General features: G+C 40.4%; 7 protein-coding genes across 7 annotated transcripts; 4 read left to right on the top strand and 3 right to left on the bottom strand.

Annotated features, from left to right (window-relative positions):
* Positions 1–14,845: 14,845 nt before the first annotated feature.
* Positions 14,846–16,154, top strand: PG986_010623 (mannanase; the record flags this gene model as incomplete). Its single annotated transcript, XM_066846845.1, has 3 exons — positions 14,846–15,602; positions 15,769–15,858; positions 15,931–16,154. 3 exons carry the CDS (start codon positions 14,846–14,848, stop codon positions 16,152–16,154), a joined length of 1,071 nt encoding a protein of 356 aa, XP_066696336.1.
* A 957-nt stretch (positions 16,155–17,111) lies between these two features.
* On the top strand, positions 17,112–17,549 carry PG986_010622 (uncharacterized protein; the record flags this gene model as incomplete). The annotated part of the gene is made up of 1 exon (XM_066846844.1): positions 17,112–17,549. The coding sequence occupies one exon, from the start codon at positions 17,112–17,114 to the stop codon at positions 17,547–17,549; it is 438 nt and encodes a 145-aa protein (XP_066696335.1).
* Positions 17,550–18,034: 485 nt separating this feature from the next.
* Positions 18,035–18,550, top strand: PG986_010621 (uncharacterized protein; the record flags this gene model as incomplete). Its single annotated transcript, XM_066846843.1, has 1 exon — positions 18,035–18,550. The coding sequence occupies one exon, from the start codon at positions 18,035–18,037 to the stop codon at positions 18,548–18,550; it is 516 nt and encodes a 171-aa protein (XP_066696334.1).
* Positions 18,551–18,990: 440 nt separating this feature from the next.
* Positions 18,991–20,175, bottom strand: PG986_010620 (uncharacterized protein; the record flags this gene model as incomplete). The annotated part of the gene is made up of 3 exons (XM_066846842.1): positions 18,991–19,347; positions 19,418–19,705; positions 19,756–20,175. The coding sequence occupies 3 exons, from the start codon at positions 20,173–20,175 to the stop codon at positions 18,991–18,993; spliced, it is 1,065 nt and encodes a 354-aa protein (XP_066696333.1).
* Positions 20,176–20,622: 447 nt separating this feature from the next.
* On the bottom strand, positions 20,623–22,198 carry PG986_010619 (exopolygalacturonase; the record flags this gene model as incomplete). The annotated part of the gene is made up of 4 exons (XM_066846841.1): positions 20,623–21,334; positions 21,402–21,633; positions 21,693–21,821; positions 21,889–22,198. The coding sequence occupies 4 exons, from the start codon at positions 22,196–22,198 to the stop codon at positions 20,623–20,625; spliced, it is 1,383 nt and encodes a 460-aa protein (XP_066696332.1).
* Positions 22,199–22,664: 466 nt separating this feature from the next.
* On the bottom strand, positions 22,665–23,237 carry PG986_010618 (uncharacterized protein; the record flags this gene model as incomplete). Its single annotated transcript, XM_066846840.1, has 2 exons — positions 22,665–23,041; positions 23,087–23,237. The coding sequence occupies 2 exons, from the start codon at positions 23,235–23,237 to the stop codon at positions 22,665–22,667; spliced, it is 528 nt and encodes a 175-aa protein (XP_066696331.1).
* Positions 23,238–23,869: 632 nt separating this feature from the next.
* PG986_010617 (uncharacterized protein) lies at positions 23,870–24,639 on the top strand (the record flags this gene model as incomplete). Its single annotated transcript, XM_066846839.1, has 2 exons — positions 23,870–23,908; positions 24,061–24,639. The coding sequence occupies 2 exons, from the start codon at positions 23,870–23,872 to the stop codon at positions 24,637–24,639; spliced, it is 618 nt and encodes a 205-aa protein (XP_066696330.1).
* Between the last annotated feature and the right edge of the window lie 411 nt (positions 24,640–25,050).

The following is a 25,050-nucleotide window of genomic DNA, read 5'->3' as shown; positions in this document are numbered from 1 at the left end:
GCGTAATACCTCCACAACCATAATGCCTAATCAATCCCAAGAAGATCGGATAGTTTTAGCAATTCAAGCGACACGAAACGGACCGAATCAAATAAGCCAAAGAGCAGCAGCAAAAGCTTACAACATACCCGAATCAACTTTACGCCATCGAATCCACGGCCGAACTTCAGAACGCGAAATCCGACCGAAACGACGTAAAATAAATCCAACTGAAGAGGAGGTACTTCGCAAGCATATAATTGATCTGGATATCCGAGGGATGCCTCCCGATCTCGCTGGTGTAGAAGATATGGCTAATCTCCTTACCGCGTCGCGCGGCGGCGACCGCGTCGGCAAGCACTGGGTCAGGCGCTTTATCGACCGCAACCCGGACCTGAAGACCAAAATGAATCGTCGGTACGATTACCAGAGGGCTCTTTGCGAGGATTCTAAAGTTATTTCTGCCTGGTTTGCGCTGGTCGCGAATATAAAGGCGAAATACGGGATCGTCGACGAAGACATCTGGAATTTCGACGAGACCGGCTTCATGATGGGCATGATCGGGTCAACACTCGTCGTAACACGCGCCGAGCGGCGTGGAAAGGCGAAGTCGGTCCAGCCTGGTAATCGGGAATGGTCAACGGCGATTGAATGCATTAATTCGCAGGGCTGGTGCATTCCGCCGTTCTTGATCGTTCAAGGCCAATATCACCTCGCGAACTGGTCCCGCGAAACCGATTTACCGGGCGACTGGGTGATCAAGCCGACTTCCAATGGCTGGACCAACAACGAGACAGGCCTAGACTGGATCAAACACTTCGATAAACATACCAGATCGCAGACGAAGGGTCGCTACCGCCTCCTGATTCTCGACGGCCACGAGAGCCACATTTCGGCCGAATTCGAGGCATACTGCCAGGACAACGATATTATCACTATTAGTATGCCTCCCCATTCATCGCACTTGCTCCAACCTCTCGATATAGCACTTTATTCGCCTTTAAAACGTGCTTATTCGAAAGAAATCGAGCTATTTATCAAGGCTTCTATAAACCATATTACCAAGCTCGAGTTCTTTATCGCCTTTAAAGCCGCGCATTTTACTGTTTTTACGGAAGCCAACATCAAATCTGGATTCAGCGCATCTGGTTTAGTACCTCATAACCCTGACGAGGTAATTAGCAAGCTGAATGTGCGTCTCCGGACGCCTACACCTAACCCATCCCGTCCAGGGACGGCCAGTACCTACGACCCTCAAACGCCGTCCAACCCCCAACAAACAACTAAGCACTCTACTTATATCAAAAAGAGGGTGTCTACCCATCAAGGAAGCTCTCCGACGCCGATTTTAGATGCGGTAGACCAGATGGCGAAGGGTATGACCAAAATGGCCCATGAAATGACCCTTATGCGCGATAGGATGCATATGCTGGAGGAGGCTAATTTGGCACTTTCTAAGCGCCGGAGAGCCAAAAAGTCGCGAGTCCAGCTTGGAGGAGCCCTTACTATTGAGGAATCTCAGCAGCTACAGGACGAGAAGGCAAAAGGGAAGCGTTCAGCGCCCGATGAAGGTGAAAATGGGGGTTCGTCGAAGCGGAGGGCGACCGGTGGAAGGCGCTGTGGTGTTTGCGGCGAGACAGGTCATAATGCGCGAACATGTGAAAAGGATATAGAATCAAGCGAGGAATCGGATAGCGAGTAGTTTTAATTGATTTTAAGCGTTGTGGTTGAATTAATTTATGTAAAAGGGTCGAGAAGTGGAAAAGGTGCGTCGCCAAGTGATATGCGTCGCGTAGTGGTAAACCACGTTATATAAAAATTTTTAACCTAAGTTTTATTAAATATACTAGTATTACCGGGGACTTTAAATATACGTTAAGCGAAAAGCCGAAAAATATAATAAAAGAATAAAACGCTAAATAAATATTAAATAAATGTAACGAACGGCTATCGGGGTCCAAAAGAAACCTCGTAGACGTGCTGGGTTTATGTTGGCTAAGACGAGAAAGTACTTGAACGTGTAGAAGACCCGGTCTTTTGATACAATGGCAATATCTCAACTTGATCGTGGGATTTGGTGTGAAAGTGCAATAGGTCCGTCAAGGCAATGTGCCTCACCAATGGGTTAGATTGATGCTTAGATTGATCACTGAAGTAGAGAGTGTCTATATGAAATACATAGGAAAGGTTCGTGGTTTATATATCCAATCTCTTCTTCACTGATTTCTGGATTACGCTGGATATCCGCGATCCGACATATCCAGTCTCCCTTGGATCATGTCGGATATTCGCGATCCAACATATCCATACCCTAGCTGGATCATGTTAGATATCTACGATCCAACATATCCATATCTTATCTCCACGTGACCTCCGATGGTCATCCCATCTGATCTGTCCATCCCGTACTAGCCATTTATTACCGGCCACTTGGTGCTGTCATCGTTGTTCTGTCCTGGGCGTACTGGTTGATAACAGTCATCGTTGGTGGGTCCGTCATCGTGAGCGGGGCGTCAGCGCTGACCGGTGGGTCTGGCTGTCATCGGGTTTAGGTGTGTTTCGGGCATCGTAGGCCCGTGCCGTAGGTGGGGTCTTGGTCGCGTAGTTGGCCAGGTTGTAACAATAAAGGTTTAAAATATAATACGAGTTTTTTATATAGTAAATAAAGTTTAAAAGGATTTATTTTTCTTTTAAATTATTAAACGGCCGCGAATTCGTTTAAAAATCGTCGTTTAATAAACGTTATATTATTTCGTAATAAATTTGATTAATTTACTTTTTAAAATAGTTTAAATCGTAACTTATAACTTTTCTTCGTTAATTATAAAAAAAGGAATAGATTAATATAATTTAATTAATTTTATAATAAAATATAATTAACTTATATATATATATATATAACGTGGTTTATTACTACGCGACGTATATTACTTGGCGACGCACCTTTTTTTACTTCTCGACCTTTTTATATAAATTAATTTAATTATAACGCTTAAAATTAATTAAAACTATTCGCTATCCGATTCCTCGCTTAATTTTATATTTTTTTTATATGTTCGCGCATTATAACCTGTCTCGCCGTAAATATTATAACACCTTCCACCGGTCGCCCTTCGTTTTAACGAACCCTTATTTTTACTTTTATCGAGCGTTAAACGCTTCTTTTTTATTTTCTCGTTTTATAGCTACTAAGATTTCTTAATAATAAGGGCTCTTTTAAGCTAAACTCGTAACTTTTTAGCTTTCCGGCGTTTAAAAAATGCTAAATTAGCCTCCTTTAATATATATATTTTATTACGTATAAAGGTTATTTTATAAGCTATTTTAGTTATACTTTTCGCTATTTAGTTTACCGTATTTAAAATCGGCGTCGAAGAGTTTCTTTAATAGGTAAACACCCTTTTTTTAATATAAGTAAAGTATTTAGTTATTTATTAAGGGTTAAACGGCGTTTAAGGGTCGTAGGTATTAGCCGTTTTTAAATAAGATAGGTTAAGTATAAGCGTCCGGAGACGTATATTTAACTTATTAATTACCTTGTTAAGGTTATAAGGTATTAAATTAAATATATTAAATTTAAATTTAATGTTAATTTCCGTAAAAATAATAAAATGCGCGGCTTTAAAGGTAATAAAGAATTCGAGTTTAATAATATAATTTATAGAAACCTTAATAAATAGTTCGATTTTATTTTAAATAAGTATATTTTAAAGGCGACTAAATTATTATATTAAGAGGTTAGAATAAATGCGATAAATAGGGAGGTATATTAATAATAATAATATTGTTATCCTAGTAATATATTTCGAATTCAGTAGAAATATAGTTTTTATAGCCGTCGAGAATTAAGAGGCGGTAATAACTTTTCGTTTACGATTTAATATGTTTATTAAAGTGTTTAATTTAATTTAAGTTTATTTCGTTATTAATTTAATTATTAAAAGTCGGTTTAATTATTTAATTACCCGGTAAATCGATTTCGCGGGATTAATTTACGAAGTAATATTAACTTTAAATAATTAAAAACGGCGAAATATATTAGCCTTACGAATTAATATATTTAATCGCCGTTATTTATTCCCGATTATTAAGCTAGATTAATTTCGCTTTTTTACGCCGCTCGGCGCGTATTACGATATATATTAACTCGACTATACCTATTATAAAACCGGTTTCGTCGAAATTTTAAATGTTTTTATTAACGATCCCGTATTTCGTTTTTATATTCGCGATTAGTATAAATTAAGTAGAAATAACTTTAAAATTTTTATAAAAAGCCTTTTAATAATCGTACCGATAATTTATTTTAGTTTTTAAGTCCGGGTTACGGTCGATAAAGCGCCTAACCTAGTGTTTATCGATACGGTCGCCGCCGCGCGACGTGGTAAAGAAATTAGCTATATTTTTATATTAGCGAAATCGGGAGGTATTCCTTAAATATTTAGATTAATTATATATTTACGAAGTACTTCTTTTTAATTAAATTTATTTTACGTCGTTTCGGTCGGATTTCACGTTTTAAAGTTCGGCTATAAATTCGATAACGTAAAGTTAATTCGAGTATATTATAAGCTTTTATTACTACTCTTTAGTTTATTTAATTCGGTTTATTTCGTGTTATTTAAATTATTAAAACTATCCGATTTTTTTAAGATTAATTAAGTATTATAGTTATAAAAGTATTACGCGTTAAAGTTTAATTATATTAGAATTAAATTAAGGTGCGTCGCTAAGTAATATACGTCGCGTAGTGGTAAACCACGTTATTATATATTTATTAACGTAGTACCTTTTTTTCCGTGTTAATAATAAGTAACGTAATTTAAGTTAAGATAATTCGTAGCGTTATTATATAAAGGTTATACGTTATTAAGGAAAAACGGTAAGGTAATAATATTTTACCGAGTTTTAAAAAGGTTCGTTTTTTATTATTTAAAGCTACTTTTTTTCGACTTTAATAGCGTTTTTTTTTCGAGACCGTTTTTTTAAAGCTTATTTAATTTAGCTATAAGGTTTTTTATTTTTTATAAAAACGGGGAGAATTTTTTATCGTTATTTAACGAGGTTAATTATATTATTACGCCGATTTAAAAAGTTATCGTAATAATTTATAATATTTTAATATAAGAACGGAAAAAGTTTCTCGAAAAAATAATACGCACGTTTTTTATTAAAGCGTTAACGTATTTAGTTTTCTAAGAACGTTAAATATTTATAGAATTACTTCGAATTTTAACGTGAGAGTTAATAAATTTCCTTCAATTACGAATTAATTATAACATTTTTATTAATAGGGCTCCGGATTACCGATTTCGTAGCTGTTTTATTTTATATTTTATAAAGGATTTCGTTTTAAACCGGAATTACTGTTTTACTTTTAACGTTAATTAATTATAAGCGTATAAAAGACGCGCGCGCGAGCGTCGATATAGTTTTAACGCCGTTTTATAAATTATTCGCAGCTTTTTAACCTAGCTTTTTTATTATATTTAAATATTACTTAGGCTTAATTAATTATAACGGAATTTAATAAGCTTATTAAAATCTATATTCGTATTATTAATTAATGAAGCTTTATTTATATCGTTATTAAAATAACTTAAGTTTTAATCGCGCTTATTAAGTTTTAAAAAGTATCGCCGCCGTTATTTAAAAATAATAAAAGTAAAAGAAAACCTTTATTATTATAACTATGCCTATTAGGGGTTTAATAGAAACCTGGTAGAATGTACGCGGGTTTATATTAGCTTATATAAGAGAGTATTTAAACGGGTGATAAAATTACATTATTAATAGAGTAATAAAGTAATTAAGTTTTAAATAAGTATTAGAGCGTAGTTTATAGTATTATAATAGGTTATTAAAGTATATACCTTATTAATAAGTAAAGATTAATATTTAAATTAACTATTAAGTAAGCGAGAGTATTTAAGAAATTATATAAAGGAATGCCTATTTTATACTTAACTTTACTCTTTTATTAATAATTAACTCGTTAATTTATTCGCTGTCTTAAAATAAGCTCTTAACCTTTAAATTAAAGGTTTATTCGTTATTTAAGAATAAGCCTTTAATTCGTTAGTTTACTTAGATTAACAGCTATTCCTTTATAATTTAAATAATTCATTACGTGATTTATAACTAGTACTTATAGCAATTGTTATAATTATAGTAATTCGGGAGGCAAAGCTATAGGTTATTGCTTTATTATAGAAAACCGAAAAGATAGGGAAAAAAGGAAAAGGTCTAGCTTTACCGGGACGATTTCCTTATTTAAATAGGTAGGGAAAAGTTAAGTAGCGCTCGGGCTATTTCTCGTACGTTTTTACCTTATTTTAATTAATAAAGCTATTAAAAGCTTATTTTAAAGTGCGTTATAATATTACCCCCCTTTTTAAAATAGCTCGTCCCGAGATATATTAAGTAAAAAATTAATATTATAATTATTTAAATTTATTTCTTTATTTAAATTATTATCTCTTTCGATTTTTTCGTTATACCGTTCTCTTTTCGGGGGCAGCCGGTTTATTATTATTTTCGAATAGCTCGTTAAATATATCGTTCTTAGCTACTTATAATTAGTATTATAAACGTATCGGGGGATTAAAGGCCTCGGGATTTTATTTATAGTAGATTTATAATTATTTAACCGTATTTTTAAAGCTTTTTACGGGATATTAGGTTAAGTCGGGATCTTATCTTTTCTATTCGATTTAATATTATAACTTCTAATAATAAGTCTTTAACCTAGTAATATAATATACCTTTTATTTTATTTTTTCGCTTAGTTTAATTATTTCGCTATTAAGGTTTCGTATCGCTTATTTAATTAAGGGGGTTATTCGGATACTTCTTAAGTCGGTCTATATAAAAGACTTTAAAATCTATTTATCCTTTTAAGACTTTTAGTAAATATAAGTAACCGATTTTTCGTTTAATTTTATAGTGTTATCGGGTTAAAGGATAATTAAACTTATTAGTAAACTTTATAGAAAACTAGGTTTTCTTAATAATAAATACCTAATCCTTAATATCGAAATTTAATTACCGTCGGTGTTTATTTTCTTAATTATATATTTTTATTAAGCTTTAATTATATTTTTTTAATTACTTTATAATAGTTAACGATTCGTTTTACTTAATTTTATATAGTTATTCGGTTAAGCTTTTTACGTTTTTTTAAGTTCGTTATATCTTTAATCCTAGCCTCTTAATTTTAGGTAGATTTTATAGGGAATTTTATTTCGATTTCGTAGGGGGAGTACTTTATTGAATTTTAGGGTAACGTAGTTTAGGCGGTATTTATAATTAGTAAGGCTTCGTTTTAATCGTTTTGAAAATAATTAGTAAATATTTATAGTTTTTATTTAAGGTATTAAATCGTTATTTTAGTTTATTTTATTATTTAGGAGTAATTTACCGAGGATAGTTTTTATTTAACTCTTAGGATTTTTAATACTTTATTTATAAAGGCGGAGGTAAATTACGGTCTTTAATTTAAGGTTATTATTAAAGGGTAATTATATATTTAATATAGTCTTTCGTAATATAGTCGGGCTGTTTCGGTTGCGGTGATAGTTATTTAGTAAGTAATATTTTATATTCGCTTTCTTAATTTATTAACTATTAATATAATATTATCGTTCCCTTTTTTACTTTTAGGTATTATTTTAAAGTTTATCGCGATAGCGTTTAAGGTTATAATAGAATTAGTAATAAGTGTAAAAGGCTTAGTGTTTTATTATAGGGAACTTTATTTAGCTTATATTTTATATAGTTAATTATAAATATATCGTAATCCTTATTTAATCTTAGTTATTAGTATTTTATTTATATTAGCCGTTTAGTTTTATTCCTTTTTAAGTGTATTATAAGGGTTTAAGAGTAAACTTTATTAATTATACGGGTTCGAAAGTTACCTTCGTCGAGTATAATAAAGCGGCTTTAAAATAGAATAAATTATTCGTTAATAGTTTATTTTTATATTTTATTTTCTCGGACTCTTTGTTTATATATCTTTAACCTTGGATATGTGGTATTTTTATATAAGAGGGTATCGGTAAGTTTATATTTAAAGCGTTTAAGTGGCTTTTTAATTAATTATAATTAAGAGCTCGCTTTTTTTTTATCGGGTAACGCGCTTTTTTTAAGGTTTAAATAACGTTTAAAGAGGTTAGTTTAAATAGGGCTATAATTCGTTAGGCGTCTTTCTTATCCTTTTAAGTTTTAAAATTACCCGTTTTTTTAAAAGTGCGTTAATGAGAACGTTCTCTCCCCCAGCCTATAAGTGATTATAAAATTATATTATAATAACGTGTCGGTTTAAACCGTTTATTTCACGTTAAGTAGTCGTTTAATGCCGAAATATTAAAATATTTCGTAATTAATAATTACGAGAAATAATTAAAATCGTTGTAATCTTATTAATTCCGCTCTTTAATATTTAAACGCTTTTATTATTATTAATATTTCTTTATTTTAAATAAGGTAATTATGCTCGGCTCTTTATATTATTTTAGAGTAAAAATATACGGGATATTATTTATCGTTAAATCCTTCCTTTTAAAGTAAAATACTAATTAAGATATTATTCGATATATTAGTTTTAACTCGGGTTTCTTTTATTATAAGAAAACTGTGCTAATACGAGTACTTTTAACAGTAACTTTTTTAACCTCTTAAATACCTTTTAATATTTATCGGTTTATATAAAGGTAAAACCTTTCTTAGTTAAGTTCGTTAAGGGTTTAGCGATACGGCTATATTTGTATACGAAGCGTTAATAGTAATTATAGAATTTAAGGAAGGATTAGACGGTTTTAATATTAATAAAGGCGTCTTAATCCTTAACGGCTTTAATTCTTTTAGGGTCGACTTCTACGTCGTTTATACTTATTATAAAGTTAAGGTATTTAATCTTAATCATATAAAATTCGTATTTTTTTATATTAGTTTAAAGGCTTATTTCCTTTAGTTTTTATAATACTTTTTTAATATATTCTACGTACTCTTTTTCGTTTTCTAAGTAAATTAAGATATCGTTAAGGTAAGCGCTATAGAATAAATCTAAATACTTTATTAGGATTTCGTTAATAAACTATTAAAACGTTATGGGGCTATTAGTAAGTTTAAAGGGGAGAATTTAATATTTAAAGGATTTATACTTAATCCGAAATATCGTTAAATTTTAATGTTAGAGTTTTATATAAATATTATAAAATATTTGGTAAATATCGATCTTAGTGTATATTTTAGCTTTAGTTATTATAATTAAAAGTTTCGTTAATTAACGGTAGCGGATACCGGTCTTTTTTAGTAAATATATTTAATTTACGATAATTAACGTAAAAACGGAGTCTTTTATTAGCTTTTCGTATAAATAAAATAGGCGTTACTTATAAAGTAATACTATTAATGATAAAACCTTTTTTAAAGCGGCGGTAATATATTTTTATAAGCTTTAAGTTTTTCGAGGGATATTTTATAGAGTGGGCTAAACTTTAAGTTTTTAAGGCTTTTTCCTTTTTTTAGGTTTATTTAATAATCGTTTACGCTTCCTCGGTATAGCGCGATAACGTTAAATTAGGTTTTATTAAAGATATCGTAATACTTATAGTAATTAAAGGGTATAGCTTTTTTAATTTTTTATTTTAAGGTTTCCTCGTTGTTTAATAGAAATTCGCTTTTAAAGTTAATAATTTAGTTAATATTATTTAAGTATATAATTTCTATAACGTCGAAATTAATGTTATTAACGAATCCGTTTACGTTTAAAGTTTATATTTCGACGGGCTTTAATTTATATTATCCTACGCCGTCTCGTTTTAACCCGTAAGGGGGGTCTTTTAGGGGACGACCCTTTCTAAGTAAAAGTCCTTTAATTAAGCGTGGGGGTAGTAATTTATTAAGTTAGCGGTTTATTTTAAAGATCTCGTAATTTTTAAACCGGTCCTTTAAAAGCTGTTTCAGTATAACGTAACGGGGTGGTATCGGTCCTTTTATTATTTAACTTTAGCTATTTATTTTTTATTCCTTAATAAGCTGTTTAATACGCTATTAAATTATTTCTATAATAGCTTAAAGAACTATCTCCGATTCCTTAGGCTAACCTAAAAACGGGCTATCGCTCGAGGCTTCCGGTTTATTTATTATAATAAGTTATCGGTAGTTAAGTTAAGGTTTCAAAGAAAAAGCTCTATTCCACCTTCGTTTATTTTCGATAAGTATTTTTCTTTATTTCTAAGTAACGTCTTAATTATATTTAGGTTTCTTTAAAAACTATCTTACCTCCGTGATATCGATGTTTTAAGTTTAGGCTTTTTACTAATTTTTTAAAAAGACTAGCCGCTTCTTTTAATAATTTACCGTAATATTATATTCCTTAAATTATTTTCGTTTAATAATAAAATCGTGCTTTATATCGATTATAAAAAAGAGTATAAAAGGTATTTTATATTTTTATATTTTAAAGTTTAAAAGGAGGGCGATATTAATTAATTAAAAGGATTTATTATTATATCTTTTAATCATTTTAAATTGAAACTTAATTAATTATCGAGGGTTTAATTATTTTATTATTTTATAGGTTAATTTTACGCTTATAAATAACTTTTTATTAGCTCCCGTATCCGCGAATATATTAATAATAATAATAAATAATCTATTATTTATTATAGTATAGGTAAGGGTAAGAGGGTCTCTTTTAAAGTAGGTCTATAAGAAATTAAAAGGTATATTTTATATATTTAACTCGGATATCTTTAAGAGGGAGTTAAAATTCCTTAAAGTATTTAATTTTTCGAATTATCGGAGTCCTCTTTTAAACGGGTAAAGTTAAACGGAACGATCGATTTAAGATTAATAAAATTATATCTTATTAAAGTTATTAATCTATTAATTTATTTAATACGCTATTAGTCGAGGGTTTTTTTATTAGGATAATTCCGGGAGAGATATCCGGTTTTTTTATAATTAAAGTATATTTTTTAATTAAAAGTTCTTTTATTTTAATAGTAAGGATACGATGAGAGATATCGGTTTATTTAAACGATCTAGTAACGGAATTATCGGCGGAATTAGTTTTAAGGGTAGTACTCTATTTAATACTTTTTCCGGTAGTTTTAATGTTATCTTTTTTTTATGCCGTTATATTAAACGTAGTTATAATTTTATTAATAATTATATTAAAAGATAATAGAATAGAATTTATCGAATAAAATACCGTTATTATAATAATCGATAACTATTCTTTTATTTAATTAAACTGGTAATTTATTATTAAGCTCTTGTTTATAATCGTCTTTTTTAACGCGGGCGTATCCGGTTAGCTTAATAAACTCGAGTCGGAAAGTTTAAAAGTTATTATTAGGTTTTATAGTTAAATTTTAAAAAGCCTTACGGGCTTTTTTATAAGCGTTAGGGTTATAGTATTATTTATATAAATAATTTAAGAGGTTTTTAGAAATCTTAATTAAAAAGTCGTCCTATTCGTTAATAATAAAAGGGTATAAATTTTTAACGGTTTTACCGTTAACCCGGTTAATAATATAAATATATTTATTTTTATCGATAAGGTAATAATTAATATTCGTTTTTAACTTACTTTTTAAAGTTATAAATTAATAGTCGAACTTAATTTTAAAGTCCTTTTTATTAATAAATAAAGGGGGGTCGGATATTTTAATACTTCGCTTAAAGCTATTAAACGACGTAATGCCGGTGCGGGTCGTCTTTTTTATTTAAACCGAGACTCCTTAGTTTCGGATTAAGAGATTAATAATATATTAATTTAATTATTAAATTTCTTCGTTTCTCTTTACGACGATTAGTATAAGGTCTTTCTTTTTTTTAGTAAGTTTACCGTCCTTATTTAGTCCTTTATTTTAACTATTCTTTTAATTAGTATCGTTATTTAAGTCTTTTTCGCTAAGGACGGTAATTTATATATAATTCTCTTTTAAATTAATATTAAGGTTTTTAGAGATCTTTATTAAATTAAAGGCTTAATTTTTAAAGCTTATTATAAAAAAGGTTTATAGTTTAAACTCTTTTTAAATAGCGGTCGGGTTTTCCTTATATATTTTATTGAAATATTCTTCGATAATTAAGCCTTCGCGTTTAAGTTATTAGGTTTTCGCGATTTTAATAAAAGTTACGAAAAATATCGCGGGAGTATTATAGTAAAGATTATATATAATAGTTAATCGTTTAATTTTTTTCTCGATATTTTTGTTTATAACGTTAAAAAAGTTATTAAAAAAAAGAGCGCTTATAGTTTAAGTTTAACCTCGACTTAGTATAGTTAATAAAATAATTTAAGGGCGGTGATTTCTTATTTTAAATCGCCTTTAATATTAAATAGTAAATCCTTACCTTTACGCTCGGCAGTAGCGTTTTAATTACTTACGTTTATCGGGTTTACGTTAAGGTAAGTAAAGGATACGCGTTTAGTTAATAAAGAATTTCGCGCGGTACGTTTTTTTAAGTTTACGAGGGAGCGGTTAATATCGTCGATATTAAAACGTACCGATTTACGGGCCTATTCTATACGTATATCGCGTTTTTTAAACCGGCGGCTATTTTAATTAATTACTTTATTTAATCGAGATTAATTTAAGTTTTAATTTTTAAAAGGGTAGGATATTTATAAAGCTTTCTTAGGCTTAATAAATTAAATTTTTTTCGATAATATTATAATTATAATAATTTAAAAGGTAAGGTTATAAATTATTATTTTATTATAAAAAACCGAAAAAGATAAGGAAAGAAAGAAAAGGTCTAGCCTTACCGAAACGATTTCCTTATTTAAATAAATGGGGAAAAGTTAAGTAACACTCGGGCTATCTCTCGCACGCCCTTGCCCCACTCTGGTTAGTAAGGCTACTAAAGGCCTATTTCAAGGTGCGCCGTAGCAGCAGTTTTTATTTAAAGTTTTTAATCCTCTTAGCGGGGTATCGCACTTCTATGGCTGCCTATAGTTCATTTTTAGCCGCATGAGTAGGTTAAGTCGTAATAATTATTTTTTAAATAATTAAAATATAATCGTTAATTATTAAACTTTTTAAAACGTTATTTAAGCGAAGCGCGATTCGTTTTAAACTACTTTATTTCTTTTCGTAAGCGTATTCGAAAAGATTTAAAGAGAAGCTTTTCTATTCTCGTAATACTCGAGGGTTTAACTACGGCGTCGTTTATAAGCTTAAGAGGATTTTTTCTTTATAATAAATTCGGAGCGTTTTTAACGCTTTTATTATTCGGGTTTAAGTCGGAATAGATACGCTTTATAGGAGTTTTAGTTTTTTTTAAAGGTTAATATCGTTATTAAGTAAATTATTATAAAAACGTTAAAATTATAAAAGGTATACGAGTTTAAATAATAATAGTAAATAAAAGGTAGTAAAAAATAAAGTTAACGCTTATCTTATAATATTTTTAAGGGGCCCTAGGTTTTTATATATATACGACGACTAAGTAGAGCCGAAACCGGTGCGTAAGCACCTCGTTTCTTTTACTCCTATTATAATTATTTATTTATTTTTAAATTTTCTTTTTTTTAAACAAAGCGTGGGTAATTCGTAAGTAAAAAAAAAGAAATTCTTAGGTAATTTATAAGTTACTTAATTTAAAATATAATACTTATAAGCTACTTATAATTATTATTAATTATAATATTTACCTTTAAAATTATATACGAGGGAAAGTATATATATAATAAATAATGTATAAGTTTTTCGAGCTCGAGATTTTTCAATGGTAAATTATATAATATATAAAGTGTATACGCCTTTTAAAAATATACGGGTATAAGATTTTTTAATAAAGGGTTTAAATACCGTTAATAAAAGTTTTAATTAAAGTGTAAAGCTTATATTTTAATAATTTAACACGTATTTCCTTATTAAATTTATCGTTAAAAAGTTTAATTTACTTAGTTTAACTTAAATAATAGAAAGTGGAGCCGGATTAATTAAATCGGCTATAATTTTAAATATTTTAATAATTTTATATATAACTACGTATAAATTATTAAATATATATATTAAAAATAATATATATAAAAATCGAGCTTAAATCTTATATAATTTTAAAAGTAAGTATTATACTTATTTTTACTTATAAGTTAAATAAATAGTTAAAAAAATAACGTAAATACTTATAATCGAACTATACTTTAAATGTAAAAGAGTTTAAGAATTCGTCGAATATTATACGGCTAAGAATATATCCTTATTATATAGATGGTTTATATAGTTTTTAATGTATATATACTTCTTTAACTTTATAAGTCTTAACTAGAGTATTTTAAGCAGTATATATTAAGGTCATTTAGTAGAAGAGACTCCGTTACCTGCTACCGTGTTCGAGGAGGCTACGGGTTCAGGGATCAGAGCAACTTAACTTCATAGATCTCGCTGCCTCATTACTATCTCTATTCTCGTTTGGGACCTAAATATCAAAGGCCACTCCGACTGATGCCAGGGGTGGTGAATCTCCAAGATCTTGGCCAAGAGCCGGGGTCAACATGCATGAATAAAGGACATTGGTCCAGAGAGATGGATGCAACCCACTCCACAGAAGTGGAGCTGGAATCACATGCCGCCCCGGAAATGAGTGCCACTCAATCCCACTATATGGAGGCTCACCCCTGGTTTATTGTAGCATCGTGCGCCCATAATCGTCCACGTTACGAATCGGGCACTGCCGTTGACTAAAAAGGAAGGAGTGTAGAGATTTCGTCGACTAACATATCCTCTTTTCAAGGTCGTCGAGAAATGACACTTCTCAGCTCCCTTCACCTCAACTCCTCGGACGCACCCGATCAACTTAGCCGCCCGTTGCCTGGAAGACTCTCCGACCAGCAAACACAATGAGGGCATCTTGGGCCATCTTCACCTCGCTTCTGGCTATTGCTGCAGCCAGTCCGCTTTGGCCAAAGCCTGCAACACAACATGTGACGCCCGCGGTTCGGCGACGCGAAGTCCCTGCCGGTTTCGCCAGCACCAACGGCACCCAATTCACCATCGACGGCAAGACGCAGTATCTCGTGGGCACCAACGTCTACTGGCTCGCCTTCCAGATGAACGACGCCGACGTCGACCTGGTCCTAGACCAGCTCGCCGCCTCGGGCATCAAGGTGGTGCGCATCTGGGGCTTCAACGACGTGACGACGATCCCCGCGGACCCGGCCACCGTCTGGTTCCAGCACCTGTCGTCCGCGGGCTCCGTCATCAACACGGGCCCCAACGGCCTGCAGCGGCTCGACTACGTCGTCGCGGGCGCCGAGAAGCGCGGTCTGAAGCTCATCGTCCCCTTCGTCAACAACTGGAAGGACTACGGCGGCATCCCGGCCTACACCGCCGCGTTCGGGTCCGGCGGCTCCACCTGGTACAAGCACGCGCCCGCGCAGGCGCAGTACAGGAACTACATTCGCGCCGTGGTGTCGCGGTACGCTACGTCGCCAGCCATTTTCGCTTGGGAGCTCGGCAACGAGCCGCGGTGCATGCTCTGCAGCACCGACGACATCTTTGACTGGGCCACGGCGACGTCGGCCTTCATCAAGTCCCTGGACCCAGACCACATGGTGACGCTCGGCGACGAAGGCATGGGGCTGACGGGGGCGCGTGGTTGCCGTACTGGCTCACATACGGGCTGGACTACTGGCGGAACCTGCAGATTGAGACGATTGATTTCGGGACATTTCACATGTACCCGACGAATTGTAAGTTGGCACGGGCATCGTGTGCAACCACACCATCTTGCAGTGGCATAACGACTGACTATCGGCTTCAGGGGGCGTTCCGCTTAGCTTCGCCAGTTCGTGGATCACTTCGCATGCGTCGAAATGCGTGGCAGCGGGTAAGCCCTGCTTCTTCGAGGAATGTAAGTAAAGGTCTTCATATACAAACGGTGTTTTATCACTCCCTTGATGCTGGGCTGACTCGTTCTGTACAGACGGCATTCCTTCGTCGCAGGGTCACTGTGCCATCGAGCGGCCGTGGCAGGAGCTGGCCGTCCAGACCGAGGGGATCGCGGGTGACGCGTTCTGGCAGGCGGGCACGGTGCTTAGCACGGGCAAGACTCACGACGACACGTTCACCCTGTACCACGACACTGAGGAGTGGACCTGCCTTGTCACAGATCATGTGGCGGCCATACGTGATGGGACGAGGCTCTGATTTGACGACTGACAATTGCGCTACGTCTCATAACCCAACTTGATATGTACGCAGATCTCTTTTCCCTCGAGGGACGTGAAACGAAAGCTAAAATAAAGTACCAGCTAAAGATGTAACCAATTCATTTGATTATTGGACATTGTTTACATTGACTAGGAGAACAAGGTGGGCTAACAGAAGCCTGGTGAAGAACACCTCAGGGCTCCTGTCACATTTCTGAGAGTCTACAAAACGGTGGACGAGTGCTTGGGCACGCTGTACGCAGCGGATACGTGAAATATGGTAGCGCGGCTGAAGGAGTTCTTGAATATGCCCGAAGACACGCTCGTGGTCAACTGGAGACCCGACACCACGCCGTTCACAAAAACACGGGCTGGAGAAACTGTGGAGAACTTGCCCAAGAACCTTTTCTGCTCTTATTCATAAACAAATAAACCCTGGTTCTTATTTGAACGAAAGATCCGTACGGCAACACTCGGCCCTAAAGTCATCACGATTGTTTCTTGAAGGCCACCTAACCCGGTGATACGCAGGTGATCGACGTGTGGCACGCGGGTTACCTGATTACAGCTATCAGAAGCTCATTGATTCCTGTGGACATTTGCAACAGCAGCATAAATTCACAGCACAGCTGAACCCATGGACTGTCAACATTCAATGCTAGGCCAACACCATTTGATACAGCTCACCTGTAAATCCTCTGCCCGTGGTTCCTTCCCAGGTACCATTTTTCATTGCGCTTGCCATTGACAGCAGAACTTGGGCGCTGTTTCCATTTGGCCAATCCATTTGTCAAGTCGCCGTAGACTTGCACACAGGTTCGTTATCTCTTCCTTTTTTCCCTCATTTCCTTCCCAAGCCCATTCAGCAGACAAGTCAACACCTCCCAATTATTGACAGCAATTTTTCTCTTCACAGAAACCCTACATCACATCCTGCGGTTCCCGGAAACGAACGATGGATAGACTCAGCTTTGAGGTTGTCTCTCTCATTCTGGACGAGCTGCAAGGGCCTCATGGCAAATCGACGCTTGCGCCTTATTCAACCATCTCACGCCAATGGCAAGCAGCCGTTGAGAGGCGGACCTTTGCAAGTCTCACCGTGGAGGACCTGGGCCAGTTTCAAGCTGTCATCTCTTCATCCCCATTTCGCCTCCCGGCGTTGCGTGACCTCCGTTTCAATGTGGACCTGCCCACCGACAGCGAATCGCGCGCGAGCTACCACCGAATACAGTCGGCCGTCCTTTCCACGACAACATCACTCCTGAACCATCTCAGCACCTGGGAGAAGAAAACACAGGATAAGACCCGCTTCACTGATGACAGCTTTGGGCCTATCAGTCTCCGGCTTCAACTCAACCCAGAGCAAGCCCAGATAGGATTTCCAGAAGTGTGACAAATGCAGTGGAACGTCAAATCGAATTCCAGCAGAATGATTTGGAAGCGCTGGCCAAGCTACATTGTGTCTCACGCCTCAAAGTTTCGAGAGACGGGAACCAGTACCTTCATCCCTTCACTTCATGCCAACTCGCCACCCGTTTCTCTGCCTTAGAGAGTTTATATCTGGTATGTAAGGACATGGAATCAAAGCAATCAACGCTGCGAAGGACTACTCGCTCTTCCCTGGCTGATGGCATCAACAGCCTCGGCCAGCTACCTCATCTAACAAAGCTGACCATTCTGCGTGGCGGCGGCGAAACGCCATCAAATCACAGTTATAAAAACCTATGTTTGGAGGTTGAAGACCGAAATGGCGTCACGGTAGACCTTTAATGTGAGGCTATCCGGAAGCTGGCCCAGAAAGGTCGTCTTGTAGAGTTGGATTTGGTTGATGAACTTATTTCGTCGGACCTCTTTCGAGACCGTCGTCAACAGTCAGCTATGAATCATGACGTCACCCGAGAAAGGCAGGAAGAGTGGCCCTCGCTCCAGCGCTTGGATATATTGGCTTCCATGGTCGCACCAAGCGGCATGTGGTACTATACAGGCAACAAAGACGACGTCGAGCCCGATTTTTACGATTACGATGGATGGAACGTCCACAACCCGTTACATGAGTGGCGCACAAGCCCGAGTCCCGAAGAGTTTGACCCTCTAGCCATCGATCTGGCCGCGGCGGTAAGGCGGATGCCGCGGCTAAGGTCCTGTGGCTTCACAATAGTCTTGGAGGCCGATTCTGGCCATCAGCACAACATCGACCTACAATGCGTCGAGGCAGGCGAAAAATTGGAAACTAATGCCAACAACGAATATATGCCGGTGCGTCTGTGGAGGGTCGCCAATACGAACACGAACTGGAAGATGCCGGAGGAGTTCAATGCGATCTGCGCTGATTGGGTTGGGCCCGATGGTGAAGTCGAGATGTGTCAAGAGGGGCGTCTGTTGGAATTGCCCTGATTCACGGTCTTCAGTAGAAAATTCCTGAGTACCAACAAGATTATTCAGTCATTTCTAATCTGATGCCTAGCCGCTCAATGCTAGCAAAAGGCAGAAGATTACTCAAGTAGCTTCGCTAGGTTATGACTGGCATATACACAATTGATTGGTAGACACAGCAATAATGATGCTTAATTGCGGTTATCGTATCCCCTTGATATCCAGTAGGATATATATGCATAATTCCCAGTGGGATAAAATTTATACCACGACATTTAATCTTTATTCCCTAATGTCACCAGGACGGCATGGCATAGTGAGGCCAGCGTTGTCGTCATGAAGGGGAGGATGCCGACCAATTTCTCGCCGTTCTATGTTATGCCACCAGGAGACTCCTCTGAATGAACCCGCCCCCTGTCATCTTGCGCAACTACAGTAGAATCGTCACACCACCGCGGAGATCAATACCCCACCATCTTCTGCCCCGGAAGCTCCGTCAACCACCCCTCGGTATCCTCCGTAACCGTGTTCTCGACGGCGCACCGGTTCATGTCCGTGACCGGCTGCGTCTGCAGCACGCCCGGCATCCCGGGGCTGCCGCAGCCGTGGAACATGCAGGAGCTGTTGAGGGCGCGCTGCAGCGAGTCGCCCTTCCAGCCGAAGACGTAGTCGGCATGGGTGCCGTAGCCCTTGCCGTCCATGAAGGACCAGACGAACGGCTGTTCGGGCAGCAGCGTGCCGTTGGCGTCGCGCGGCCACAGGTCGACGAAGGCGGTCGTGTTCCACATGGTCTCGTACGCGAGCTGGGGCATTTTGACCTGCCGAGTCTCGGTGTTAGTATGGCCGTTTCAGTAACAAAGCAGATGTAAACCCCCGAAAGTTACTGACCGGATGCGACTCCGGACACTTTGCCCGGTTGAGGAACCCGCCGTCGCCCGGCGGCTTGATGTTCAGCATGTGCGACTGGTGGTCGGGGCTGTCGAGGTTGACGCCGTCCCAGCAGGTCGGGAAGTGGTGGATCGCCATGATGCCCGCGGGGCAGGGGCGCGAGGGGAGCTCGTACGTCTCGTGGCTGCGGGTCAGGATGGTCTCGAGGCAGGTGTAGCGCAGGCCTGGCAGACGCTGAGCGTCGCTGAGGTTGGTGATGGTGGGGCTGCCGACTGTCATGCGGAAACCCTGGAGCGGGTTAGTGTTTGGTTAAAGAGCATTGCATGCATATCACTTACCGGCTTGAACGCGCTGATATACTGATCCCCATCCGTCTCGAAATCGCTCTCGGTGTAGTAAATCGTCATGCCGCCCTTGATGTCGGGCGCGTCCCGGCCCTCGTACCCGAGCTGCGCGTTGGGGTACTGCGGCACGCGCTTGTAGGACCCGTTGGTCGGGTGCCGGAAGTAGAGGACCGCGGTCCAGTAGTTGGAGAAGTCCTCGGTGTAGGCGCAGGTCGTGCAGGTGCCCTGCTCGCCAATGTCGCCCGTCATGGTCGCGTTGAAGGCGTTGCCGCCGACGATCTGGTGCACGTGGGCCGAGGGGATCTTGCCCGGCTCGACGAGGGGGTCGAGGCGCTGGGAGGAGACGGTGGCGCAGCCGAAGCGGAGGGCGGCGCGGGAGAGCCCGGCCTGGACTATGAGAGGAAACCAGTGCATCACGATGTATGTCTTTTGGTCAAGAATATTCGAGAAGGACAAGATAGGTAGACTGGTAGAAACCTACGATCTCATAACAGCACAAGACGACGTCCAAGGTATGCTGTGCCCATCCAGCGCGGCCTCTTTCAGGCTATATGTACCTGGATGATCAACGGCTCACGGCAAGCTTTCGGCCAATGGATAGCGTGGAGGAAGTGCCGACGTCGCATTCATCAACTAACAGCGTCGTGATTGGCCAATCTTTACGATTATATATTGGGAAGAGATGCCGTAGATGGGCGACATTCCTCGGCATGTTAACGCTGGTGATTGGGCGTGCTGGTTGGACGGAGACCAATGTGGGACGGGACCCCTGAGATATCGCTAACTTGTCACTCTCCGTCTCCTATTGGCTCGCTAAACTGACTGAGTGCAGTCGACGGCGTCTGCGGCCTTGGAGATTCATCAGTTGAATCCCTTGTAGTTATCTGTACAGGTCAAGTCCAAGGACATCCCGCCCATGTTCAGACAGTAAGCGTCCCGCGTGCCGTTGGGACTCATGACATTGATGCCCTCAGCCCGGATATTGGCGCACGCCTTATCAGAGCTGCACGCCAGCGCACCGACCAGTGGCTGATACTTCTTACTCGTGCGCCCCCGAAACCCCTCAAACACGATATCCGAAATAGTCAAGGGGCTCGGGTACTGCAGGCAGAGCGTCAAGTTCTTCTGCCCATAGCACTGGTCGATCTCAATCGCGTAATCAATATTATCAATCGTCATATCCGAATACGTAATGTTGCGGACGCGCCCGTCGCCGCCCCCGCCCTGCAGGTCGCCCGAGAGCGCCGAGGGCGTGTTGGGCCAGACCTTGATGCGCGCGCCGTCGGACGCGTTGTGCATGGAGATATTGCCCACCCAGACGTCCTCGACGATGTCGAAGGTGCCGGCGTACTGGCCCAGCGAGCCGACGCTGATGCCGTGCGAGCCGTTGCAGAAGAGGTTCTGGACTAGGATGTTGGTCGAGTTGGGCTTGAAGGCGACGCAGTCTGGGGCGGTGGGAGTTAGCCTTTCGGTAATACCACTGATTGAAAGACCATGCTTCTTACCGTCGCCGTTGTTGATGACTGAGTTCTGGATCGTCACTCCATCACTGCGGTAGGTGTCCCATCCGTCCCTGTCGCTAGTCAGCTTGGTCCTCTACAACACTCAGTTGACCAGCCGCTATGGCAGGGGTACCTTACGTGTTCTTCGCCGCATGCTTACTGGTGCTTCGACCGGCAATGTCAATGTTGTTGAACACCGCGTTCGTCGAGTTGGCCACGAAGTGGTAGTACTGCGGGCTGTATCGCAATACGAGGTCGGATATGACGCTATCGTGCAGGCCGTCGATGCCAAACAGCACAGGCCGCAGCGTGTAGATGTCCTTGGCATGCGTGTCGTACCAGATCTGGCCATTGCCGTCTACCGTACCACCTGTTATTGGGTGTTAACAGAGTTGCGCGGTTGTAAGACAGCGAACTGTCGAAGTTCACTTACCACCGTAGATCCAGACGTCGTTTCCCCCAACTTGAAGAAGGAGGTGACGTTCTGAAAACCGAACTTGAATGAGTTGGCTTGCCAGTATGTGGTGTCGTTGGTGAACAGGATCTTGCCCCGGATGTCTGATGATAGTCAGCAGGGGTTCAGTGTTCTTTAGGCCAATTCAATGGAGGTTAGGGGTCAGCTAACCGATGTCGATATGGTTCAAAAAGGTCCAATCCATAGCGGTACCAATGACATAGGTTTCGTTCTGTCTGAAAACGGCCCGACCTCCGTCGTTGCAGCTGTTGAAAGCGTCCAGGATGCTTGACGAGTCATCGCTCACGCCATCGCCGTGGCTATCAATGAAGCATGTTTTGGTTCGCTCCTTGGGCTGAACGACGGTACGGTAGGGCGCCTTAGGGGAAAAGGCCAGGCACGGGCGGGGTGAGATTTCATCTGCCGCGGCGACCAAGCCGGTAGCTATAGTGAGGCATGTTCCCCATAATGTCGCCTTCATCTTGACCGTGGAGGATGCCCAAGCACACAACAGAGCTATATAGAAGGTGCAGCTACCAAGACTCTAAGAGACTGAGAAAAGGCCAAGGACGCAGAAGATGCAGGTACAATAGTGCCGCCATGGTCAGCCCTCGAGAGAACTGTGTGTATATATGCATGTCTAATGGCGGGATTGGTGGAAATATTGATACAGGCAATTACTTCTGCCGAAGATGTGGTTCGATGTGTTAGAGTAGGTGTTAGTCAGTCCGCAAATACCCCCCACTCGTTTGCTGATGCCCCTAAAACCCTCCCCGATTCCCCGAGTGCGGGGGAGGCACCAATACAAGTTATTATTCACTAATAAACACGCTCACTCGCTGCAGAATGAATGATAGAAGATCCCAAGTATCCGTGATATCTCATGCCTATAGTTTCTTCGTATTAACTGGATCAGATAGTTTCTCGGAGTATGTCGATCGACCAGGTCAGACAACAGGATCGAAATTTCCATGCCTGCCCTTGACGATCCCGTCAATGTCGCTCGTCACCCAGCCGCCGTAAAAGTCGCCGGGCTGCGGCTCGACCCGTTCCCCATCGACGTAGCAATCCCACGGCCCCGCATAGAGCGACAGGTAGCCCTTGATGGCCTCGAAGGGCTCGGTCGGGCTGTTGTACGACCAGATGCGATTGGAGACGGTGGTGCCGCCGTTGCCGTTGTTGCCGTCCTGGGACGAGGCGGAGATGGAGTAGTAGGTGGCCCGGCCCTTCCACTCGCAGAACGAGGAGCGCGAGGTTTGGGTGAGCGGGACCAGCATGGAGGAGGGCGGGAGATAGTATGCTTCAAACCCCAGGTCAGTATGCACTATCATTTTGCGTCACCGAACATTGAGGAAGAGCAGTTATATACTTGGTGGATGGTGGGTTTCCAGCACCCAGTATGCCTCTTCGGTGTCGGCAATCAGTTGGCCGTTCCACTTGACTTGTAAGTGCCTGGGAGTGCGCTCCAGCAGCGGCGGCCTTGGGAACAACTGGACATTCAACTTGGGTTTCGCGGACATGGTGGCAAAGATATCTGGTGATTGTGGATTTCATAAATGAAACAGAACAGGTTAAATCAGATATTTGCGTGTATGTAAAGTACAGAACCTCTCTACTTATTCTCAGACCAGTCGCCGGCGTCATCGACTTTTGAACGTTTCTACATAAGACGGCACTGATAGCCAAGCTGTGTGGCTCGCCGGTGTGGCCAAAGAATGTGGCTCAAAGCAACCAACCCAAGACCCCGGCCTAATTGCAGGGCTGCGTCATAGCGCCTGGCTCGACCTGCCTCCAGCGGCCAGTTGCGAGTCAACCCCGCCAAAACCCTTTCCGACATCTGATAAAACCGGCGCGCAAGCCTGACACGCCTGGAACTGCCCAAATCCCCACACCTTTTAGTTGTCGATTGGGGGTGGTTCACTTTAGTAGGAGAAGCACTGTCAGTCTGTCACTCCACCACCCCCAGTCAGCCAGTCCGCCACTATCGCCGCCAGCGACAATCATCCATCTTCCTCTCCTTGAAACACCCAACTTCCGCAACCACCACGATACCCCTAGATTGATACGTCTCTCATCGGCGCCCTGAGCATCGTTCGGCACCTAAAAGAACCATCCCACTCAAAACCCCGATTTTCCCGACCATACAGTCAAGATGAATAACAGAGCAATCGAGCTCGAGTTCCAGGCCTCGGTACGTCTGCCTCCAGCGCCCAGCGCCCAGCGCCCAACCGCCCGACGGCGAAATCCCCACGCCCTTCGCCACGTCGCCTTTGGAAAGACCACAAGAGCGCAACAGATGATGGAAATCAGGAAGGAATCCCGCTGACCAAACCGCCCACACAGTTCATCGCGCGCCAACTCCGCAACGATGCCAAAAAGGCCCGGCGCCAGGACGGCACCCTGCGCAAGCAGATCCAAGACCTCCTCAAGAAGGGCAAGAAGCAGCAAGCCTACCAAAAGGCCAAGCTCCTGCTGGCCCAGCAGTCCCTCGCCGACAAGCTCGACAACCAAGCCGACCAGGCCGAGCTGCAGGCCTCGCAGATGAAGGCCAACAACGCCATGAACCGCATGACGGCCATGGTGGCCCAGTCGACCAAGGTCATGGGCGCCGCGTCGCGCTCCATGAACTCGGAGCGCACCCTGTCCGTGCTCGAGCAGAACAAGCAGCAGAACGACGAGCTCGCCATCAAGTCCGCCATGCACGACCAGGCCGTCGCCGACACCACCAGCACCCAGGTCAGCGAGGACGCCGTGCACGAGCTGCTGGGCCAGCTCGCCGACGACGCCGGCGTCCAGCTGAGCGCCGAGTTCAACTCGGCGCAGGCCTCCACGGCGGAGCCGGTCAAGCCTCAGGCGAGCAATGAGCCGACGGCCGAGGAGGAGGATGCGCTGCAGCAGCGACTGCGGGCTCTGCGCGCATAAGGGCGAGGAATAAGCAGAACGGAAAGACGCATAGAAGAAACATCACTGGATAAAGAGAACGGAAACGTGCGGGTGGGAAAGCCGGAGAGGAGCATCCATGCGCTCTCACACCCCACGTATCGAGATGCTGAACCCCCGACGCAACATACGAACTTTGACAATATATGCTAAATGAGGATCGCCTCTTGGGGTCGGCGGCAAAGCTCGTAGCAGACTCCCACTTCCTAACATCGAGGGGTCCAGCATTGGACTAAGCGTGGCAATCACAGTCGATAGTCTGGAAATAACGCAGAACCAGGTGGCAAGAAGGACAGAGGAAAGAAGGCATCAACGGGAGTAGGCTTGGTTTGTTATTTCATTTTTCTTTGCTTTTTGCAACTGGGTCGGGTATTTGGGAGTCTCCTGGGTTTT

This window comes from Apiospora aurea (genome assembly GCF_038362705.1).
Source record: "Apiospora aurea strain CBS 24483 chromosome Unknown utg000007l_segment0_segment0, whole genome shotgun sequence".
Lineage (NCBI taxonomy): Eukaryota > Fungi > Ascomycota > Sordariomycetes > Amphisphaeriales > Apiosporaceae > Apiospora > Apiospora aurea.
Note: the sequence above shows the minus strand (reverse complement) of the source record. Positions and strands in the feature narration are given on the sequence as shown.